This window comes from Bison bison, unplaced genomic scaffold (genome assembly GCF_000754665.1).
Source record: "Bison bison bison isolate TAMUID 2011002044 unplaced genomic scaffold, Bison_UMD1.0 scf7180017864215, whole genome shotgun sequence".
NCBI lineage: Eukaryota > Metazoa > Chordata > Mammalia > Artiodactyla > Bovidae > Bison > Bison bison.
Genome location: NW_011494787.1, coordinates 2,313,121 through 2,334,205, shown reverse-complemented (window position 1 = coordinate 2,334,205; position 21,085 = coordinate 2,313,121). Strand labels below are relative to the sequence as shown.

General features: G+C 37.9%; 1 protein-coding gene across 1 annotated transcript in view; it reads right to left on the bottom strand.

The window, feature by feature from the left end:
- The window catches only part of GFPT1 (glutamine--fructose-6-phosphate transaminase 1), an 80,281-nt gene that overhangs the window by 25,148 nt on the left and 34,048 nt on the right, over positions 1 to 21,085 (bottom strand). Inside the window, exons 6-14 of the mRNA XM_010845415.1 lie at positions 17,030 to 17,088; positions 15,944 to 16,078; positions 14,453 to 14,514; positions 12,885 to 12,964; positions 12,632 to 12,685; positions 9,682 to 9,787; positions 7,605 to 7,768; positions 6,235 to 6,330; positions 1,408 to 1,505 (exon numbers count right to left, since the gene is read on the bottom strand). Of these exons, the coding sequence (XP_010843717.1) occupies positions 1,408 to 1,505; positions 6,235 to 6,330; positions 7,605 to 7,768; positions 9,682 to 9,787; positions 12,632 to 12,685; positions 12,885 to 12,964; positions 14,453 to 14,514; positions 15,944 to 16,078; positions 17,030 to 17,088 (854 nt within the window). The remainder of the gene's footprint in view (positions 1 to 1,407; positions 1,506 to 6,234; positions 6,331 to 7,604; positions 7,769 to 9,681; positions 9,788 to 12,631; positions 12,686 to 12,884; positions 12,965 to 14,452; positions 14,515 to 15,943; positions 16,079 to 17,029; positions 17,089 to 21,085) is intronic.

Below are 21,085 nucleotides of genomic sequence, written 5' to 3'. Positions count from 1 at the left end.
CTGAAACTCCAGTACTCTGGCCTCCTCATGCGAAGAGTTGACTCATTGGAAAAGACTCTGATGCTGGAGGGATTGGGGGCAGGAGGAGAAGGGGACGACAGAGGATGAGATGGCTGGATGGCATCACTGACTCAATGGACGTGAGTCTGAGTGAACTCCAGGAGTTGGTGATGCACAGGGAGGCCTGGCGTGCTGTGATTCACGGGGTCTCAAAGAGTCGGACACGACTGAGTGACTGAACTGAGCTGAACTGAACTGAACTGAAGAGTCTCCAAAAAACCAAACAAACCAAAAGAAGACCATACATCTTTTCAAATCAGAGAATTCTAACACAGCATATATATAATTTATGCCCCACAATACAGGCTTAGCATTAGATGAAACATTTAATCAATTTTTAATTTCTGAATAGAGGGTTCATTCAGTAACAGATCTAAGCCACCACTAATTAACCAATCCCTTAATTTACACTAATGTCTTTAGTTCATTCTTTTTATTTCTAATGCTCAAAACAATTACTTACTTACAACTCTTCCCTTCAAAACTGCACAGATTTTCCTTTTTAGGACCATGTAATTTAGGGGAAGTAGGGAAGGAGGGAGAAGAGAGAGAACAAAGCCTACTGAGAGGCAAGGGCTGGTTTACTCACTCATCAAATGAATGGTTCCCACGATTGTAGATAAGTAATATTTATGCCCCAGCAAATTAAAAAATTACTGTCATGAACTTTGGAAATCAATCCTAAAGCAGAAACTGAGTGGGTAAGGGTTTTTTGTACTTATAGAAATTGGTATCAATAGCACATAACCTGTCTCTTTATAGTGTAACTACATGTGGATCTGATCTATTGGACTGAAAGACTGTTAAAGTCCCATATTTCCATACTGAGAACCAACACACATCTTTGATACAGAATTTCAGCTTCCAAAATCAACAGTCAAGTCTATCAAAAAAGAAGACATTCTTTCTCTGCAGAAATGTGCTTACTAGGTAAAATCCTGTTAAGGTTCACTTGCCCCATCCCCCTGTTTGAGGTAAGTGAACAATGACACACAAAACCCAGGAACTGCTCTAACAGAAGCAGGCATGCAGTGTGAACCACAAGGCCAGGAGGGCACAAGAGCTTGCCACTCTTTGCCTTTTGTTAAGTCAGTTGCAGGCAGTCCACCTGTATATCTAAGGACCTTTCTAAAGTAGATGATCCATTGATAAGTAATTCCAAGTAGCTATTAAAATTCCTTTCCTCAACCTTCTTGATTTTTGTCATCAAAACATGAAAACATGATGTTTTAACAATAACAACAAAAAAAAATAGTTTTACATGCTATGTTACTGGAGGTACTATTTGTCTGCAGATATTTTCTAATAACCAAAATAACACAGTTAAAATTTTAAGAAGCCACTTACTGCTACACCAGCATGGTAACTTGTTCCACAAGCAATAAGAATCAAACGCCGACACCTCTGGATCTCCTTAATGTGATCCTTCAAACCGCCCAAATTCACTGAAAAGAAAGTTTGTGGACATAATTATTTAGGAAAGAACCATATGAAACAGGTAATCACTTTTCAGGAGTGTCCACTGCCTCTCTGGGAAAACAACACTGCTGTTCATATTCCTCTTAGGAAACACAGTTCTCTCTAGTTTTTAAAGTAAATTAAATAAGTCAGAATGTAACTGATCACCCCAAACTTGTAATTAACCTTCCTCACTGCACAAACATGCCTACACAACTACCGAATTTACCACAACCTACCCTGATTGGTCATTTTTACATTCCTCTCTTCAGATTAAAAGTTCTCTTAAAGGCAAAAACGGTAAGAACACAGACAATAGATCAGTAGATGTTAGTGCCTGGAGATGTGGAAAGAGCTGACTAAAAGGGCCATGGGGAAATTTTTAAGAAGGATCTGTGCTAACTCTTGACTGTTGTACAGGTTGTTTAGGATTATGACCATGTTGTAAGAGGTTGTAAAAACTCACTGAATTATACATTAAGAACAGTCAAGTTTTATTATATAATTATCTCTAAGTCTATCTGGAAAAAAAAAATTATCTTATGTTCATTTCTACTACGTGCCCAGAACAGTGCTCTGAACACAATATATACCACACCCCTCTCCGTCTTTCCCATCTCAGTAAATGCCAACCACTCACGTAACATCGGGGTCATCCTTGGTTGCCCCACAACCACTACACAAGCAAGTCCTGAGAGCCCTACCTTCAAACTGCCCCTCTAATGTCATCACCCGAGTTCAACATCTCTACCCTGGATCACATTCTCCAACCTCTTCTCCGCCTCCTAAAGCCTTTCTCCACACACAGCCAGAATGATCTTTTAGAGGGATTCTTTAGAAACAAATCTGATATCAAAACCCTCCAATGAGTCTGTCTCTATAGCCACGTATGTATCCTTCTAAAGGTGCCTTGTCTATGGATTCTTCTACACATGGTTACATGGCTAGTTTTCTACTTGTGAGCAAGTTTCATCCAGCATTTATTCAATCACTCAACTAATATTCTGAGCACCTACCAAGTGAACACACTGTCCAAGGCCTGTGTGGCTATCAGACAGTTCAGCATCTGACTGTGAGAGTGAGGAGCACGCCCGTGAGCAGACTCCTTCTCCGTCTGACTCACCATCAGTCTGTCTACTCTGCCCCTGCTCTTTGTCTCCTCTACTCTTTTTTCTACCTTAACTAGTTATAAAATGGAAGCAAGATATAGGTTTTTGAATATTTTTGAATAACTTTATATTCTTCCTTTTAAATTTCAATACTGAGAGGGCATACTGTATTTCTCTATTTTAAGAAATGAGTAAAGCAGAATATAAAACAATAATGAGAAGCCTCAATGGCTTCCCAAATAAACTTTGGAATAAAGTCCAAATTCCTTATCATGGCCTTCAGGAGGCAGACACCCTGTTTCTTGCCTCACTTTGACCTCACCTCCTGGCATCTGCCCTCTCACCAAGGCCACTCCAGCCAGACTGGCCTTGCTATTCCTTTACGTATAGCTCTGTCTCTGGCATTTTTCCACAGACCTCAGCATGTACTGAAAAGATGTGAGTCGGGGGAGAGTAAACAACTTTAAGAATCTAGGTATGGGGTCATGCAAAAGCACATGAGTCTGGAGATGACTAAGTGTAAAGCAGACAGACTATCGGAGAGACCAGTACTTCAGATGATGACCAAGAAGGACAGGAAGGTTGGACCATGAGGTTAGCTGGTCATTAAGTGTTTCCTTAAAATTGTCTGTGTTTTAGTTGCTCAGTCATGTCCAACTCCATGCAAACCCATGGATTATAGCCCGCCAGGCTCCTCTGTCCATGACGTTTTCCAGGTGAGAACATTGGAGTGGGTTGCCATTCCCTGCTAGCTGAGGGGTGTCTGGGAGAGTTCTGGAAGGAGTCGCCCATGGTCTGAATGGATGCTCTGGAGAGACTCCTACTCCTGGTAAGGGAGACCATGACTGCGGCAGGAGCGCCTGGAGGATGGGCTGGAGGAGTGGGAACCACTGAACGCTGGAGGCCCGACTGACTCCATAAGTGACCAGCCGTATGACCTCTGGCAAGACTTCAAACTGACAGAGCCTCAACTTCCTTATCTTAACAATAAAAAAAGATAACAGTCATCCTGTTTATATTACAGAACTTTTATGAGGAACACATACCATAGATAAAAGTGCTTTTTAAAATCATGACTTCTCAAAGTTCATCTTATTCTCTTCCTTTATAAAACAACGCTTTTTCCTATAACAGTATTTGCTTACTGCTACTCTCCCAGTTCTTTCAGTTCAACCACCTTCCACAACTCCCTCGCCCCATACAAGCAGATGCAGGTTCTGGTTTCCAATGCTCCTGTTTCTCTCCTAGCCTCCACTTGCCTCCCCTTCCCCATCGCTTTACCCCAGATGGGACAACATTGTAACTGGTGACTGCATCTCAGCCTCTCATTCCTCCAGTGCACACTGGAGACTGGTAGTCCGGTCACGTCAATGAAGCTAGGATCATTCCTGGCTTCAGCAAAGCTAGGATCATTCCCAAGCCTCTCCTAAGTCTCCTAAAAGCTCTGTAATTTCTACAAGGGAGGCACCCTTCATACACAATAGAAGGCATTCAAGGCCCTCCTTGACAGATCCTCTCATCCTCCTGCCTAGACTTACTGCTCCCTACCCCTCTTCATGTACAAGACATGGCAGACAAACCGGACTACACATTGTATCACAAATAAACGTCTGATGGTTTTCCACTATCTCCCCTTAGCTAACGCATTCTACCCAGCTGCAAAGCTCCCAATTCCCTGTCACCTATTCCAACCTTCCAAATCCTTTACAACTATATCTGCCTACATCATGGAACCTGTCCACATAGGTTCATTCTCTCTCAATTCAACATTAAACATTTCAACACTAAACTGTGGGTCTAATGTCATTTATCATATTTTACCTTTCTTTAAATAGTTAATTATGTAAAATTATGCAAATCCTCCGCCTTCTAAGAACCTAGAGGAAGAGACCACAGCAGAGAGAACTTTCCCACAGCTCCTGATGCACTCAGCATGGTGCTCCTCCTGCAGATGTCACTTATAACTCAGCCATCGAGAAATCTCTCTAGCTGAAAAAGAGTATGATGATTCTCAGACAATGAAGTATACAAAAACCACACTTATCAGAGAAATAATTCTCTATCAATTAGCAGGACATCACAAAAAGGAGAAGGCATTTATTATTTAACACACAAATTCAGGAAAAGATTTCTGTGTACTAGACAAAATCTCTCAAAAACTGATTCCTAACACTGAGAAGTTTAGCCCAAAGCTTGTTTATGAAACTGGTCACAAGGAATGTTCAATCTGATTTTCTATGACCACAGAAAGTCAATCTCAAACTCATTTTACTAAGTGCAAAAAATCCTATGACACAAGGTCTAGAGAGAATTTTCAGAAATAAGACCAGAGCTGCACTATCATCCCACCTTACACACACAGGAAGACAAAGTACCACAAAAGGCATTAGGCAAACACTTGAAAACCTCTGGGAAGTTCACATCTCACTCATTTATAAACTGAGAGAAAAAACCTAGGCTGAACAGATACAAGTAAGCTTCCCAATAAGGGGACCACATCGCATTCTTCTGAGAATTCAGTGCTCAGAACAGCCCCTGGTAATAGCAAGCGTTCAATAAAAGATCTCTGAACTGAAAACGGGTTAAATGTTTCTAATGGTACACTGAAGGACTTTTCCCTGTCCCAGGAAGATCACCCTAATATTCCCATGAAAGTGAAAGTGTTAGTCGCTCAATCGTCTCCGACTCTTTGCAACCCTCCATGGACTGTAGCCATGGAATTCTCCAGACAAGAAAACTGAAGTGGGTAGCCATTCCTTTCTCCAGGGGATCTTCCTGACCCAGGGATCAAACCTAGGTTTCCTGTATTGCAGGCAGATTCTTTACTGTTCGAGCCACCAGGGAAGCCCAAATACTCCCAAAACTGACAACAATTTTCAAATATGACTCTCTAGCCATCTTATACATTTCTCATAACCATTTTAGATATGCTACCATTTACCATAAAATTCACCTTTTCAGAGTGTATGATTAGTGGTGTTTAGTATTTCAAAGTTGTACAGCCATCACCTCTATCTAATTTTATATTTCCACCACCTCCAAAAAACCTATGTCCATTAGTAGTCACTCACCATTCCCCACCCCCATCCCTTCAGCTCCTGGCAACCATTACTTATTATTCCCTTATTTTTACTGTGGTAAAATACATAACATAAAATTTACTATTTTAATGATCTGTAAGTGTATAATTCAGTGGCATTAAGCACATTCACATTGTTGTACAATCATCACAGTCACCCATCTCAGAACTTTTTCATCATCCCAAACTGAAGTTCTGCATCCATTAAACACTAAATCTCATTCTCTGCTCCTCAGCCCCTGCTAACCACTAGTCTACCTTCTGTCTCTACAAATCTAACTTAGATATATATCCACTAAACACTAAATCCCCATTCCCTCCTCTCCTCAGCCCCTAAGGATAACTTAGATATAACCTCGTATCAGTGGAATCACACACTGAAGGACTTTTAAAAGAGGACTGGGCTCCACTGATAGCTGGCAGCCATAGTTATTCTATAAGGCTATAAAGGACAATGAACTCTAATAAGGCTGTCAATGTCAACCCCCATAAGACTTTGAAATAATAACATAGTTCATATGTAATTACCAGTATAGTCATCAAAGTTGACTCTTCCTCTCATTGTGTTCACAACTGACTCTGGCTGTTCAAAAATTTCCTTCTGCATAAAGGAACTGAAGTTGCCTAAAGTAATATAAATTGTATCATTAAAACAAAAATTAACAAGCCAAAGGGTAGGAAATTTGTATTCAAGTAAAAGTCTATCTCCTTCGATATAACCTTAGTAAATGAAATTAAACAAAAGGTCATGCAGTAGAGAACAATATTCATTTATGACACTTTACCCTATGGGAAGAAAAATAAGCAAGTATGGAGAAAAAAGGCTTTTATTAACTTTATACCTAAAATATGCAATTACAGCAAAACAGGGGAGTGAGACAAGCTTAAGGTTTAGAGTCAGATCTAGATTCAAATAATGGTTCTATTGTTATTATCTAAGAGGCTCTGGGAAACTCCTTAACCAGTTAAATCTGTTCTAACAGTTACTTCATAGTGTGGTGCTAAGGGTGCTAAGTCACTTCAGTCGTGTCCAACTCTGTGCGACCCCACAGACAGCAGCCCACCAGGCTCCCCCGTCTCTGGGATTCTCCAGGCAAGAACACTGGAGTGGGTTGCCATTTCCTTCTCCAATGCATGAAAGTGAAAAGTGAAAGCGAAGTCGCTCAGTCGTGTCCGACCCTCAGCGACCCCGTGGCCTGCCGCCTTCCAGGCTCCTCCATCCATGGGATTTTCCAGGCAAGAGTACTGGAGTGGGGTGCCATTGCCTTCACCGTCATAGTGTGGTAGTGTGGGTTAATATAGTAAAGACTTGACATATATAGTCATTATGCAATAAACTTTAGCTTGTTTTTCACTACAACCCCATCAGAAAGGACTATAAAAACCCCTATCACCATAATCACAATAGTTAATAGAAACAAACATTATATAGAGCTCACTAAGCATGTCACGCACTGCTGTCAGGGCTAATCCCCAAAACAACCTTAATGAGGTAAGTCCTATGATCTCCACTTCATATATGAGAAAGCTGAAGCACAAAGAGAAGAGACGAATAAAGAAGAGAACACAAACTATGCTTATAAAGCATCTTAAAAATATCAGTGCAGTTCAGTCGTTCAGTCGTGTCTGATCTTTGTGACCCCGAGGACTGTAGCACACCAGGCTTCCCTGTACTATTTAAATGATTGATTTCTTTTTTAATGTTAGAAACAACAAACTATGAGTTAGGTGGTAGCAGAATATGGTCAAATGAGCAGATACTTTCTCCAAAGAATCATCCCCCTTTCTGGTGTGAACCCTTCACTATTCTGTGTCACCAGATTCCTACACCAGGACAGGAAGGAGGATGTATCCTTTCCATCGAGGACACTGAGCTATAACAGGACAAAAACATTCACCCTTCATGATCTGCTGGAGTTCCATCTGGAGGGTCTGCACAGCTCGTCCAGGGTGATCTCCCGCAGTCCGTTTAATTCGATGGATAGAAAGACGGCCATCTACCACTGCGGCGACATCGTCATCCTCCAGAAAGATGACGCGATTGGTGTGTTCGATGACAGCACTACAAAATGTTCCAGGAGACAGAACAATCAATAATCTAGGATGATTATTATAAATATAACTATCATTAGAACAAAAGGACCAAGTTTAAATACAAAGTTGCATCTGGCAGTATCTCTGATACATTTCTGGTTATCAATGCTATTCCTTACAGAGAAATGAAAGAGGGCGTGGTCAATACAGACAATGAAAATAAAACCTCAGTCTAACAACCAAAGCCAAATTTGATGAGATCAGATCAGAAGGCATGGTTATTTCCTTCTCATCCTACTCACCACCAAGTCCTCCAATTTTAACTCCTAAATATTTCCCAGAGTTTCTCTGTGTCCACCACCACAAACCAGTTCAAGTTACTACCAGCCCTCACAGGACTACTGCAGCAACCTCCTAGCTTCCACCCCGTTCCCTCTAACCTCCCTCCATCCACTCTCCATTTCTGCCAAAATGTGTATCAAAGGTCAATTCTAATCAAGATTTCTCCCTCACCCAGTAAACCAGCTGACACCTTCCCCTTAGTTCTCAGGAAAATAGCAAAATGCCTTTACCACGACCCCTACCTCTTTCTCTGGCCTCATCTCCCACCAAACTTCCTCTCTCTACTCCAGCCACACTCACACTTGTTCTAGCTCTCACAGGCTGATGCACCTGCAGAGAATGAATGCTCTTCCCCTCCACCTCTTCACCGAGTTAACTCCTAGTAACTCTTTAAGTCTCAGTTCAAACATCACTCTCTTAAAGAAATGTACCATTAGGAAAGTTAAATCCCTCTATCACAGCATTCTGTAGCTCTTGTCACAAATGGAATTCTATACTTGGTGAGTATTCACTAAAATCTGTCTCCCCCCATTAAGGAAGAGATCCTTAAGGACAAGTAATATTTTTATTTTTACTCACCCTTGTCTCTTGAGCCCAGTACATTACTTTGCTGGAGTGTTCAATATGAATATATGAGTGAAAGAAAAAATGTTGAAATCCTTTCATAACTTCCAGCTCACTTAAGCCAAAACTGTCAACTCTGTAACAAGCCTACTTAATGACAGCAATGACACATCTCGGCACTGACTACATACCCTACACACCTGTAAAATTCAGAAAATAGTGAGGCTTGCTTTCCCACTGAGATAATACACCCTTTGCAGTCCTAACCTGCATGAATATTCATTTTTAGGTCCCCTTACTTTCAGGCACAATGAATGACGCAAACACCTGCTGGCAATTTGGGTGATTTCATTTTACCCTCATTACTATTTAAATTTCATTTATAAATGCCTCCAAGCATCCTACTGCATTTTCTCTCAAAATGTCTCAGTCTAGTACTATTTCCTATATAAGTGATTTTGCTGCCAGTTATTTTTCAATCAAAAAGATGTGTCCATACTGGATTAAAACTACAATCTAGGTAAGCAATTATACTTTCACTGGTATGATGCTAAGCCATTCTACTCTCCAATCTAAAAATCTCTCCTCCCAGAGAAGTTTGGGAGGGGATGGATACATATGTGACTGAGTTCCTTCACTATTCACCTGAAACTATCACAAAATTGCTAATTGGCTATACCACAATACAAAATAAAAAGTAAAAAAAAAAACGGGTAAAAATAAATAAATAAAATCTCTCCTCCCTATAAAACCTGGGTTATGGCTCTAAAAAAAGAGACAAAAAAAATACATGAGCTCCAAGTAAATATATCAGAACAAGTCTCAATGACCATTATCTCTTCTTTGCAGATGGACCTACATACTCTAAATTGAGAGAAAAGACATTCTAGGACCCCAGAATGGTCACCTTCACAACCTTAATTAACAAAGTTCTCCTATACAGCATGACTAGATTTATACAAAATGACTTTTTGGTTTCCTACAGCCTAAGAAGCTTTACTAAAAATTTTCTCTGTATCAACCAATGATGCTCACCTTGCATCAGAAGCAAAGTAATATTCCACTGCTTTTTCTTCAACAGGGAAAAGGCAAGTAGTGCTGTCCACACGGGAGAGATTGCAGCTTCCTTTCTTATCTTTGCCTAGAGCGTGGAGTTAAAGGAATCAGCAAACACATAGAAAACCATGGCTGATTTCTAAGTATACACAACTTTCTACAAAATCAACAAAAAAACCATAGCAATGCAAAATAATTCCAGCAACTTTTCAATGCCAGGTAGATCACCCTATTTCCATGCAATAAGCCAACAAGAACAAAGGGCACAGAGTGAAAGAGCAACTATCAGACAGCATGGCATATACAGTGCTATGTTATGCATTTTTTAATGTAATATTTCTTTTCCAAGTAAAAGGCAAATGATGTCACTAACTTTTTAAATGTATGTATAGCCTAATTTTAACTTTAAACAAAACTTAATGGAATTAATACATATAAATTTGTGCACTTAAACATTAAAATTACATTAAAAATATGAAAATTATGCAATGAAAAATAAAATGAAGGCTAGTGGCATATTTGTGTTACCTCCAAATAAAACTTCTCTAGATTTTAAAGGTAAGTAACAAATCAAAGTTCAGGCTACACTAATTCTGATTTAAAAACAAAACAATGATACTCTCTAACTGTGGTATACCATAGAAGGCAGCTATTGCTAAGGACTGAACTATAAACCCAAAACCTCTCCTTTCTTAAAAAAAAAAAAAAAAATGGATTTTCTTACATTTCTTTTAAGTCAGGATAAAGTGTAATCCTTTTGTAATGGTAACATCTTTTAATTCTAGCACTTTAGAATTCTGGCATCTCTACTTAACTTGTTAAGCTACTGATGAAGAATTTCTTTTTCCTCTTTGACTAAAGTCAAAACTGGAAGGTATAATGAAGTTTGACCAATTGGCCAAATACAGAAAATACTATTAACTTAAAACTATATAAATTCTCAGAGACAAAAAAGCACCTTTCTCAAAGATCAGGACACAGTAGACCTTATAACCAATGGACACAATGGCCCAAGAATACTATAAATACACTTGTAAGAACTCATACTGTGTCCATCCTTTAAAATCAATGTGTACAAAAACTTGGTAGTAACTATTCTTAGTAACATATATCCAAAGTTCTCCACAGTCCACGATTATTTGATGTAATTTAGGCATGAAAACAAAACAGCTCTTCCCATCCATACCCAACAGTAGAAATGACACCATGCTTTTAAAAAGTAAGTATAAGAAGACATCCCAGAGAAGACAACACTACAGAAAGATAAAGCAGGTCAGTGTTTGCCAGAGGCTGGATACAGGGACAAGGGTTGACTAGAGAGAGTCAGCTGAAGGAACTTTATAGGGGATGAATTGCTCTGTATCTCGACTGTGGAGGTGGTTATACAACTGTGTTTGACAGAACTCATTAAATTGTACATCAGAAAGAACGAACTTTACTGTATGTGAAAAACTAAGTTAAAAAATAAGCAAAAGCATAGGCTAGTACCTCCATTTTTTACATAAAAACAACTAGCTTTGCTTATAAAATGTCCTACTGGGGTTGAATTTCACCATATTCTTTCTTCCAATACTGGTTATTTCATTCTTCAAGTAACAAGGCATACTTAATTAAGGTATCACTGCCTATTTAAATGAACATTGCTTACATACATCTATATGACTCTTACAATCTGTAAAACGTCTTCCATCTATTGATTATTTCATCTGATCTAAGTGGAAAACAATTATTATCATCCTACTTTATTTGGTCAGTGGTTACACCTGGAGAAAAAGCAATGCCTGAAAGCCACTCCCATGTTTTCCCCTATACACAGCCTCTTCAACAAGAGGCTGTACTTCAAAAACTTTTTACCTACTAAGAGCTAAAAAAATCAGGATTACTATAACACAACCCCTGATCTCAAAAAGATCTGTCTCATTACAAAGTTTTCTTCCAGCCTCTTAAGATCTTAGCCAATATTTTTCTATTGCTTCTAAAAGCAGCCTAAGACAATGTACAATGTTAACATGTAAGTAATAAATATACACAAGCAGAATCATTAAAAGAAACCTGGAACTCTGGATCCAAAATTTATACTGGTAGACTAGCTTTACTTCCAAAAAGAGTTGGAGGAGAAGAGGAAAATAAATTCTAACACCTCAGGATTTGAAGGTTATTTAAGGAAATAACTGTCTGCTCTAGATAAAATAGTGAAAGCAGCCACTATCTAAGGATGAATAGGTTTAGAGTACTTTGTTAAATCTTTTTTAAGAAGCCAAGAATTATGCATCAATAATATGGGTTTCAATCTCCTGAATTTACCACTCCCTGTGTCTTTTACCTAGAAAGTGTTTAGTAAAAAGGTAAACTAAAAGAACACATCATTTTTTGCTAATTATATCAATAAAATGATCTAGTTTGTATGGCTGAAAAGATAAATTTCAAACATAAATTTTTTTTAAATTCCAAATTCAAACAAACCCAATCAAGATATCGAATGTAAATCGAAAAGTAAAATGTCATGCATAAAACAAAATCCATTTAAACATATTTCGGCTAAATTATTCAAATAACTACCATGGAGTTCAATCTATAACAGCCTAACACACAATGCTCTTTTCCTAATCTTAGCATCTTATTTATAATAATATATCCTACATGATTTTAATTTAAAACAAAGGGAAAAAAGTTACAATTTCAACCATTTCCTCAAATCTCAGAGATCTTAAAGAAACAAATTATTAAAAGCAGTTTTCTAAATGGCAAAAGCAGACAGACAAAATATACTCTGCAAATTAGAAAAATAAGGTCAAAATATGTTTCCCCATAAAATAAGCACATTTTTAGAGGCCCAGCACATTCATTCACTCCAAGAACAAAGAATTAGTAAAGAATGAACAAAAGAGGATAAAGGTTCCTCCCCATCCATGCAGAGTGCATTTCCCACCTCTTTCTCCCTGTGATCCCCACCGTGTGAATTTTGATCCAATCTGAGTCCTAGCTAAGGATATACAACAGAAAAAAATTCTACTCGTCAGAGAAATCACAAAAACAAATCCTTTTCATGTCTAGACAGAACTATATATATGAGTGGATCTGATCAAATGGGCATTTAATCAATTTATGGAAAACAAGTTTTTGTATCTACTGCACTCAATTTATACATTTTCCCCATACCATAATATAGGAATAGTTTTTACCTGTTCTGTAGAGAATTGGAATGTGGTCAGTAGACAGTTTATGCTCACTTCGTACACCAATCAACAGAGGGCTTCCTCGTCTGTTAGTACAAAATTAAACAGAATTAAACCATTTTTATAAATAATGCAGTAATGATACAAAATGTAAATATGATGAGGGAATGCTACTCAAATAATGCTTAAATTCTCCCTCTGAGGTCGACTTCAGATGTAACAAAAGAATGAGTTTTTAAAAAATATTCAAAGGTTAGCAAACTATGACCCACAGCCAGGTTTGTCTACTTTTACTGGAACATGGCCACGCCCATTCCTCTACTTATTTCTACGGTTGCTTTCACACTACAACAGCAAACTGAGTGGCATGGCATGGCCAAGAAAGCCTAAAATATTCACTATCTGGCCTGTTATAGAAAGGGCTACCCAGGTGGTTCAGTGGGTAAAGAATCTGCCTGCAATGCAGGAGATGCAGGAAAAGCAGGTTCCATCCCTGGGTCGCTAAGATTCCCTGGATGAGGGAACGGCAACCTACTCCAGTATTCCTGCCTGGAGAATTCCATGGACACAGAAGCCTGGGAGGCTACCGTCCACAGGGTCACAAAGAGTTGGACACAACTGAAGCAACTGAGCATGCTTGCATTATTACGGAAAAGGTTTGCAGACCCCTGTTCTATGATGATATGTTAAAAAGTTTCTCATTTTTAACATTAAATGGAAACTTTCTTTTGATAGATGAACAATATATGAACATTCAGCACTTTATCCTTAGTTCCTCTGACTTTTTAAAGACTCCTCTCTCTCACAAAGTCTTAGGCCTCCACACTGTTCTCAAAAGGACTTAATGCTTAGGCTTGAATATCCCAGCAAAAGCAATAATCGTACAATCATCTAGGACTTTGTCTAGAATATTTAGTTCCAAAAACTATGGATATTGTATAGAATACTCAACCTCCAAATTCACAAAGTAACAATGGTGCCCCACTGCAGACAAAAGGCCATTTACAAATGCAAGAATGGTTCTGCTTTGTTAAGGGTATCTGTCACATAGAAGAGTAAAACAGATAAGAAAACATGTGAAAAAAAAATATAGTCGACCTCCATATGCATGGGCTCCACATCTGCAGATTCAACCAACTGTGGACTGAAAATATTCAGGGAAAAAGAATTCGAGAAAGTTCCAAGAAAGCAAAACTTGAATTTGCCACACACTGGCAACATTTTTACACACTGGTAGTATATACATTGGATTTACAATTAAATACATAAGATTTGCATCATATTAGGTATGTAAGTAATCTAGAGATGCTTTTAAGTATACAGGATATGTGTACAGGTTATACGCAAATGCCACACCATTTTATATAGGGGACTTGAGCATCCATGTGTTTTGGGATTCACAAGGGTTTTTAGAACCAGTCCCTCATGGATACTAAGGGATGATTCTCACAAATATCTAGAAAAGGCAGAGCCATTATAGTAAAGGATCATTTTATAGTATAAAGAGAATATGCTTATAATTCAAAAGTTTCAAAATACATATAAATATTAGTCATTATTAAATCTATATATACCTTGTGCCAACTGCTTGGCCAGGAAAATGGACACTTTTAAATACAAGTGCAAAAGCACCTTCCTATGGAGGGAAAAAAAGTGCATTAGCAATATGTATTATAATCAACTGTTAAATGAGAAATGCCTAAAATATACTGGCTTCAGCACAGAAATTTTCAGTTCACACACTGCTCTTTTGCACTTTATAAATTAGCCTAAATTTCAGGCACTTATTCCAGCTTTATTGTTTCCAATATTCATTTTTTAAACAAGCCCACTCTTAAAATAGGGTAAAAGGATAATAATTCGAAAACAGAGCATTATAAAAGTCACCTTTGTACATGCTACCAACGCTTCTCCTGTGTCCCATACTATGCATTAGTAAAGGAAGGGCAGAGTCAGAAAAGATACTAAGCTCCATATTCAAAACCCATTCTCTAGCCCAGAAATTCTCCATCACTGTTAACCTTCATTCTTTTTGAACTTGATGTGCTGTGTGCGCTGTGCTAAGTCGCTTCAGCCATGTCTGACTCTTTGTGACCCTTGATAATGAGACATATACACACACAGTCATAATTATTAACATGCATACCATACAACTCCCTCAACCCAAACTCCTCAGAGACAGGGTCTAAGGAAATCAAGAATGAATAAAGGAGGAACATAAGGTAGGACAGGGAAGGAACAGAACAATCTGGGTTATACAATGAGTAGAAACAAAAAAAGGCTGGGAAAGCACACTACTCTGCCTTGAGTAAAGGGAAGAACAGTCCTCTACCTTCTCTATCTTCCTCATTCCTTTTGCTGCAGACACCGTAAGATCTGGGTGAGATGGGAGGAAGGGTGGACCTTTACAGAGAAGTAAAGAGCTTTCAAACGGGAAAGCTAGAGTTGTGGGGGTAGAAGGGTGGGGTGAAGTCACTATGTATTTGGACCTTTGTGTATCTTTGATATCTTTAAAGTAGGACAATTGGGATGAAATTTTAAAAAAATACCACTTTTCTCTTGGGCTGGGAAATATTTTTCTGAAAAGGTACAGTGCCAAGTAAAAGTCCCCATAAGGAAAAATTAATTGACTGTACTGGCTCAGAGACATGCAGACATTATCTCAGAATAAGTGTGTATTTCACCAAAGCTACCTTTTGCTAAGTTATTGACTGGGAAGAACACTTGAATGAGCAGGAAGTGGGAAAGTGATGAATCCCCAACTTACGTACTGTATACATGCTTGTGTGTGGTATGTATGGGTTTGTGTATGAGTATACACAGTTTTTCGACAAACTCTTCACATTTAGACATTTTTCATTCCCATGACACTAAATTATAGTGAAAGAAGTAAAATCATTAAAGCAGCAGTCTCAAAATTATTCAAATTGAAGTTTTACACATATGGAGGAATAAAAGCAAAAAATACTTGAAAAATTAGCTAATTCCTACTTATCATTTTTTAAGTGTTTGTTTAATTGTGATTAACATTGGCAATAACTATATTTAAAACTGTGGTTTAATACCAATTGTTGGATGACTCTCTCCACCAAGGTAGTAAAACTTGTATCTTGACTTTCCCGATTGTCATACATGTACTTAACAAGCTTGGCAATTGTCTCTGTGTCTGTTTCAGACTCAAAGTCATAGCCTTTACTTTCCTATAATTGGAAAGGAAAAAAAATTGACACATTTAAGGAAATATTCATAATATCTAAACTCTTTCTACGTAATTTTTTTCCTCAAAAATCTCATTAGCCAACTTCTGCTGGTCTTTTTTTGACCACCATACACCCAATTATACCTACTGTTCAAAATTAAGGTCACCATCTAATTATGTGGAAGCCAAAATAGTAAGGTATTCCCTATGAACAAACATAATACTTATAATTATACAAATCTATATATGCCATATATGAATTAAATAAATTTTAAAATAATTAAAATATAATGAAATACGTAACATTCACAAAACATTAATTTCATTATGAACATAATGATTCTTTAATGATGATATTTCACTATCTGATCCAATGGCCATTAGCTATATGCGGCTATTTAAATTTACAGTGAAATAAAATTTTAAATTTAGTTCCTCATTCATCCCAGCTCCACAACCACACATGGACACTGGCTACCATTCTGGGACAGTACATGTATAGAAAGTTTCCATCACTGCAGAAAAGTTGAACTGGACAGCTCTGCTCAATCACTAATGAAGGTCATCATCATTATCATGACAATGTAGTATATAGCTATTTAGGGCATAGAGCCTTCATTCAATCTGTCTTTAGTCTTCTGACACTCTAGAAACTTTTAAAAATGACAAACAAGGTCTCTCTCAATGCAAAAGAGACTCTTCCAAATTCCAATTTTATTGACACTTTTGGGTCATTTATAATAAAGCCAAATAATTATTTCCTTTTCATATAAGAAAACAAAAAAGTTCCACTGTCAACAAAGAAAACTCCAATAAACCACATACCCTGTAACTGTCGTAGGAATTATTTAATCATACCTAGATGGGATTTACTGCACATCCCAAACAACCTCAATGCTCTCATTAGAAATATTCTCAAAGACTGGTGGTCTTTTTAGGTCACTTTACTTACCAGAAACTTTTTCAAGTCCTTGTAGTTGGTGATGATTCCATTGTGAATAACAATAAATTCTAAAAAGAGATAAAATCACTGCTGACCAAAAAATTATAGGTCTAATAAACACAATAAATTGCCATTACTGTCAACAGATTTTTTTCTCACGTCAAAAAATTTGTAATATACTGTACTTCAGGTGTAATCAAGTATTATCCAGTTTTCATCATCAGATTACCTTCAGGTAGATCAGCAGCATAGTCCATGTGTAAAGGCACACAGTGCTTAGAAGTGGGTATAGCAGATTAATAGAATAAACTGGAGTTTAGAGGCATCAACTTCAGTTGTGGCTAAAATACCAGTCCAATGTCATCACGCAAAAGAAGCATGTTCCCTGGGCCAGTTTCTTCCATTTGCAAAACGAAAGGGTTGAACTAACTATATTCTCACTTCTTTTATCATTCATTCTTATGCATAAAACAATCCAAAGTTTAAAGAGACAGGCTTTATCCAGTTTACACTAAATAAGTTCAAAACTAAAGTTATAGAACTTAGCAAGAAAAAAAGTTATTCAGTTTATATTTACCTGAGGTCCAGAAAATTCCAAGATCAAATACAGATGATAGTGGGATAATTTTTATTCATATTTTTGATTAAATAACTTTCAAAAATGTTAAAAATGTGATATCAACAGTTGACAACATTATCTTTAGCCACTTAGAATGTATGTTTAGAATGTATGTAAAGACTACTACTGTGGATTTACTATTCAAAGTTCATGTAAGTCAGGAGAGAAATTATTACTAAATTCACTTTTATATCAAATTATCAAAATTTTATTTTTATAACATTTGATAACTATCAAAATAAGATCTAATATTCTGGTCTTACATTAAGTGAGCTTGAACTGAATGCACTACAAACCAAATGATAAAATAAACATGTCACTAGATTAAGATCGGAGAAGGCGATGGCACCCCACTCCAGTACTCTTGCCTGGAAAATCCCATGGATGGAGGAGCCTAATGGGCTGCAGTCCATGGGGTTGCTAAGAGTCGGACATGATTGAGCGAATTCCCTTTCACTTTTCACTTTCATGCATTGGAGAAGGAAATGGCAACCCACTCCAGTGTTCTTGCCTGGAGAATCCCAGGGATGGGGGAGCCTGGTGGGCTTCCGCCTATGGGGTCGCGCAGAGTCGGACATGACTGAAGTGACTTAGCAGCAGCAGCAGCAGATTAAGATATCATAAAATACTATAAAAACTTTAAAAAAATTTTAATGCTAGAACACAGAGAATCATAAATAGCTGATATAAAGCCTGAAGTTAAAGCCAATTCTCAAAATATAATTATGGATATACATTTTCAGGAATCTTTTATAAAGACTGTCAGTGTTAAAAATTTCAGTAGCTTTCTAATTCAATCCAGTAATTATGTGAAGTATGAAAAACCTAAAAAAGATGGCTTCTGAATTAAAAATTTCAGTAGCTTTCTAATTCAAGCCAGTAATTATGTGAAGTATGAAAAACCTAAAAAAGATGGCTTCTGAATTAAATTACAAAATCTTACCTCAAAGGGATATATACACACACATACATATGCATATTTATACATATATTCATATGTATGCATTCACTTATTTTTAAAAACCATGGAAGAAGAGACACTAAAAATTTTGTTAAATGCTTATATACAGGAAAAGATGAAATAAGGAAGAGGAAATAAGGTAGAAGCTAGACTTATTTTAGTATGTCTTTTTTATAGGTGTGACCTCTGAGAACTATGCAAATATTTTAAATAAAAACTGTTTAAGAAAGTCAATCCCTAAAATTCAAAATAAAATACATTAACAGAATGCTGTACCCAGCTAGCAGCACAACCACTTACAGAAGGATTAGTCCAAGTGACTCCAAAATACAGTAATTTGATTATACATCCCTAGAGAGATATCCCTTAAGTACAAAAGAAAGTAACAAAAAACAATAAATATACTGTTGTGGCAATGTTGGCATTATGATTCTGTTGTACATGTATCATTTGATAGATCATGTAAGTATGTCGCTGGTGTTAAGAACTAAGGTTTTAAGTGTTATTGACAGGAAACATATAAATCAATGAGGTAAAATAAAAACTGTATAGCCCTGGATTTGAATTGGAAGCATTAGTGTAAAATTATCTGTATTTTCTTTTTAAATTTATGCAGGCACACATGGACACACACACTGTGTGTGTGTCTCTATCTCTTAGCTCTGCCCACTGAAAAGGCCTAGGTGCAATAAGCACTTCCCTGGTTATTAGTCTTTTTTTTTTTTTTTTTTGGAGCACAAATATATAAGAACACAGTGTTAGTAGCTTGAACTAACAGAAGTTTTAAAAGGTGCCCATTTACTATCAAGAAGCCTCATAACAGAAATGTATCTCAGGCTTCCAAGACTGCAGAAAACAAGCAGGATGGGATGGAGATTATTTCTTGTGTTTAACAGAAAATTCGGGTACAAAAAAGATCTTCACGACCAAGATAATCACAATGGTGTGATCACTCACCTAGAGCCAGACATCCTGGAATGTGAAGTCAAGTGGGCCTTAGAAAGCATCACTACAAACAAAGCTAGTGGAGGTGATGGAATTCCAGTTGAGCTATTGCAAATCCTGAAAGATGATGCTGTGAAAGGGCTGCACTCAATATGCCAGCGAATTTGGAAGACTCAGCAGTGGCCACAGGACTGGAAAAGGTCAGTTTTCATTCCAATCCCAAAGAAAGGCAATGCCAAAGAATGCTCAAACTATCGCACAATTGCACTCACCTCACACCCTAGTAAAGTAATGCTCCAAATTCTCCAAGCCAGGCTTCAGCAATACATGAACTGTGAACTTCCAGATGTTCAAGCGGGTTTTAGAAAAGGCAGAGGAACCAGAGATCAAACTGCGAACATCCGCTGGATCATCGAAAAAGGAAGAGAGTTCCAGAAAAACATCTATTTCTGCTTTATTGACTATGCCAAAACCTTTGACTGTGTGGATCACAATCAGATCAGATCACTCACTCAGTTGTGTCCGACTCTTTGCGACCCCATGAATCACAATAAACTGTGGAAAATTCTTAAGAGATGGGAATACCAGACCACCTGACTTGCCTCTTGAGAAATCTATATGCAGGTCAGGAAGCAACAGTTAGAACTGGACATGGAACAACAGACTGGTTCCAAATAGGAAAAGGAGTACGTCAAGGCTGTCTATTATTGTCACCCTGCTTATTTAACTTCTATGCAGAGTACGTCATGAGGAACACTGGGCTGGAGGAAGCACAAGCTGGAATCAAGATTGCCAGAAGAAATATCAATAACCTCAGATATGCAGATGACACCACCCTTATAGCAGAAAGTGAAGAGGAACTCAAAAGCCTCTTGATGGAAGTGAAAGAGGAGAGTGAAAAAGTTGGCTTAAAGCTCAACATTCAGAAGACTAAGATCATGGTATCTGGTCCCATCACTTCATGGGAAATAGATGGGGAAACAGTGGAAACAGTGTCAGAGTTATTTTGGGGGGCTCCAAAATCACTGCAGATGGTGACTGCAGCCATGAAATTAAAAGGCGCTTACTCCTTAGAAGGAAAGTTATGACCAACCTAGATATCATATTGAAAAACAGAAACATTACTTTGCCAACAAAGGTTCGTCTGGTCAAGGCTATGGTGTTTCCAGTAGTCTTGTATGGATGTGAGAGTTGGACTGTGAAGAAAGCTGAACACTGAAGAATTGATGCTTTTGAACTGTGGTGTTGGAGAAGACTCTTGAGAGTCCCTTGGACTGCAAGATCCAACCAGTCCATTCTAAAGGAGATCAATCCTAGGTATTCTTTGGAAGGACTGATGCTAAAGCTGAAACTCCAGTACTTTGGCCATCTCATGTGAAGGGTTGACTCATTGGAAAAGATTCTGATGCTGGGAGGGACTGGGGGCAGGAGGAGAAGGGGATGACAGAGGATGAGATGGCTGGATGGCATCACCGACTCGATGGACATGAGTTTGGGTGAACTCCGGGAGTTGGTGATGGACAGGGAGGCCTGGCGTGCT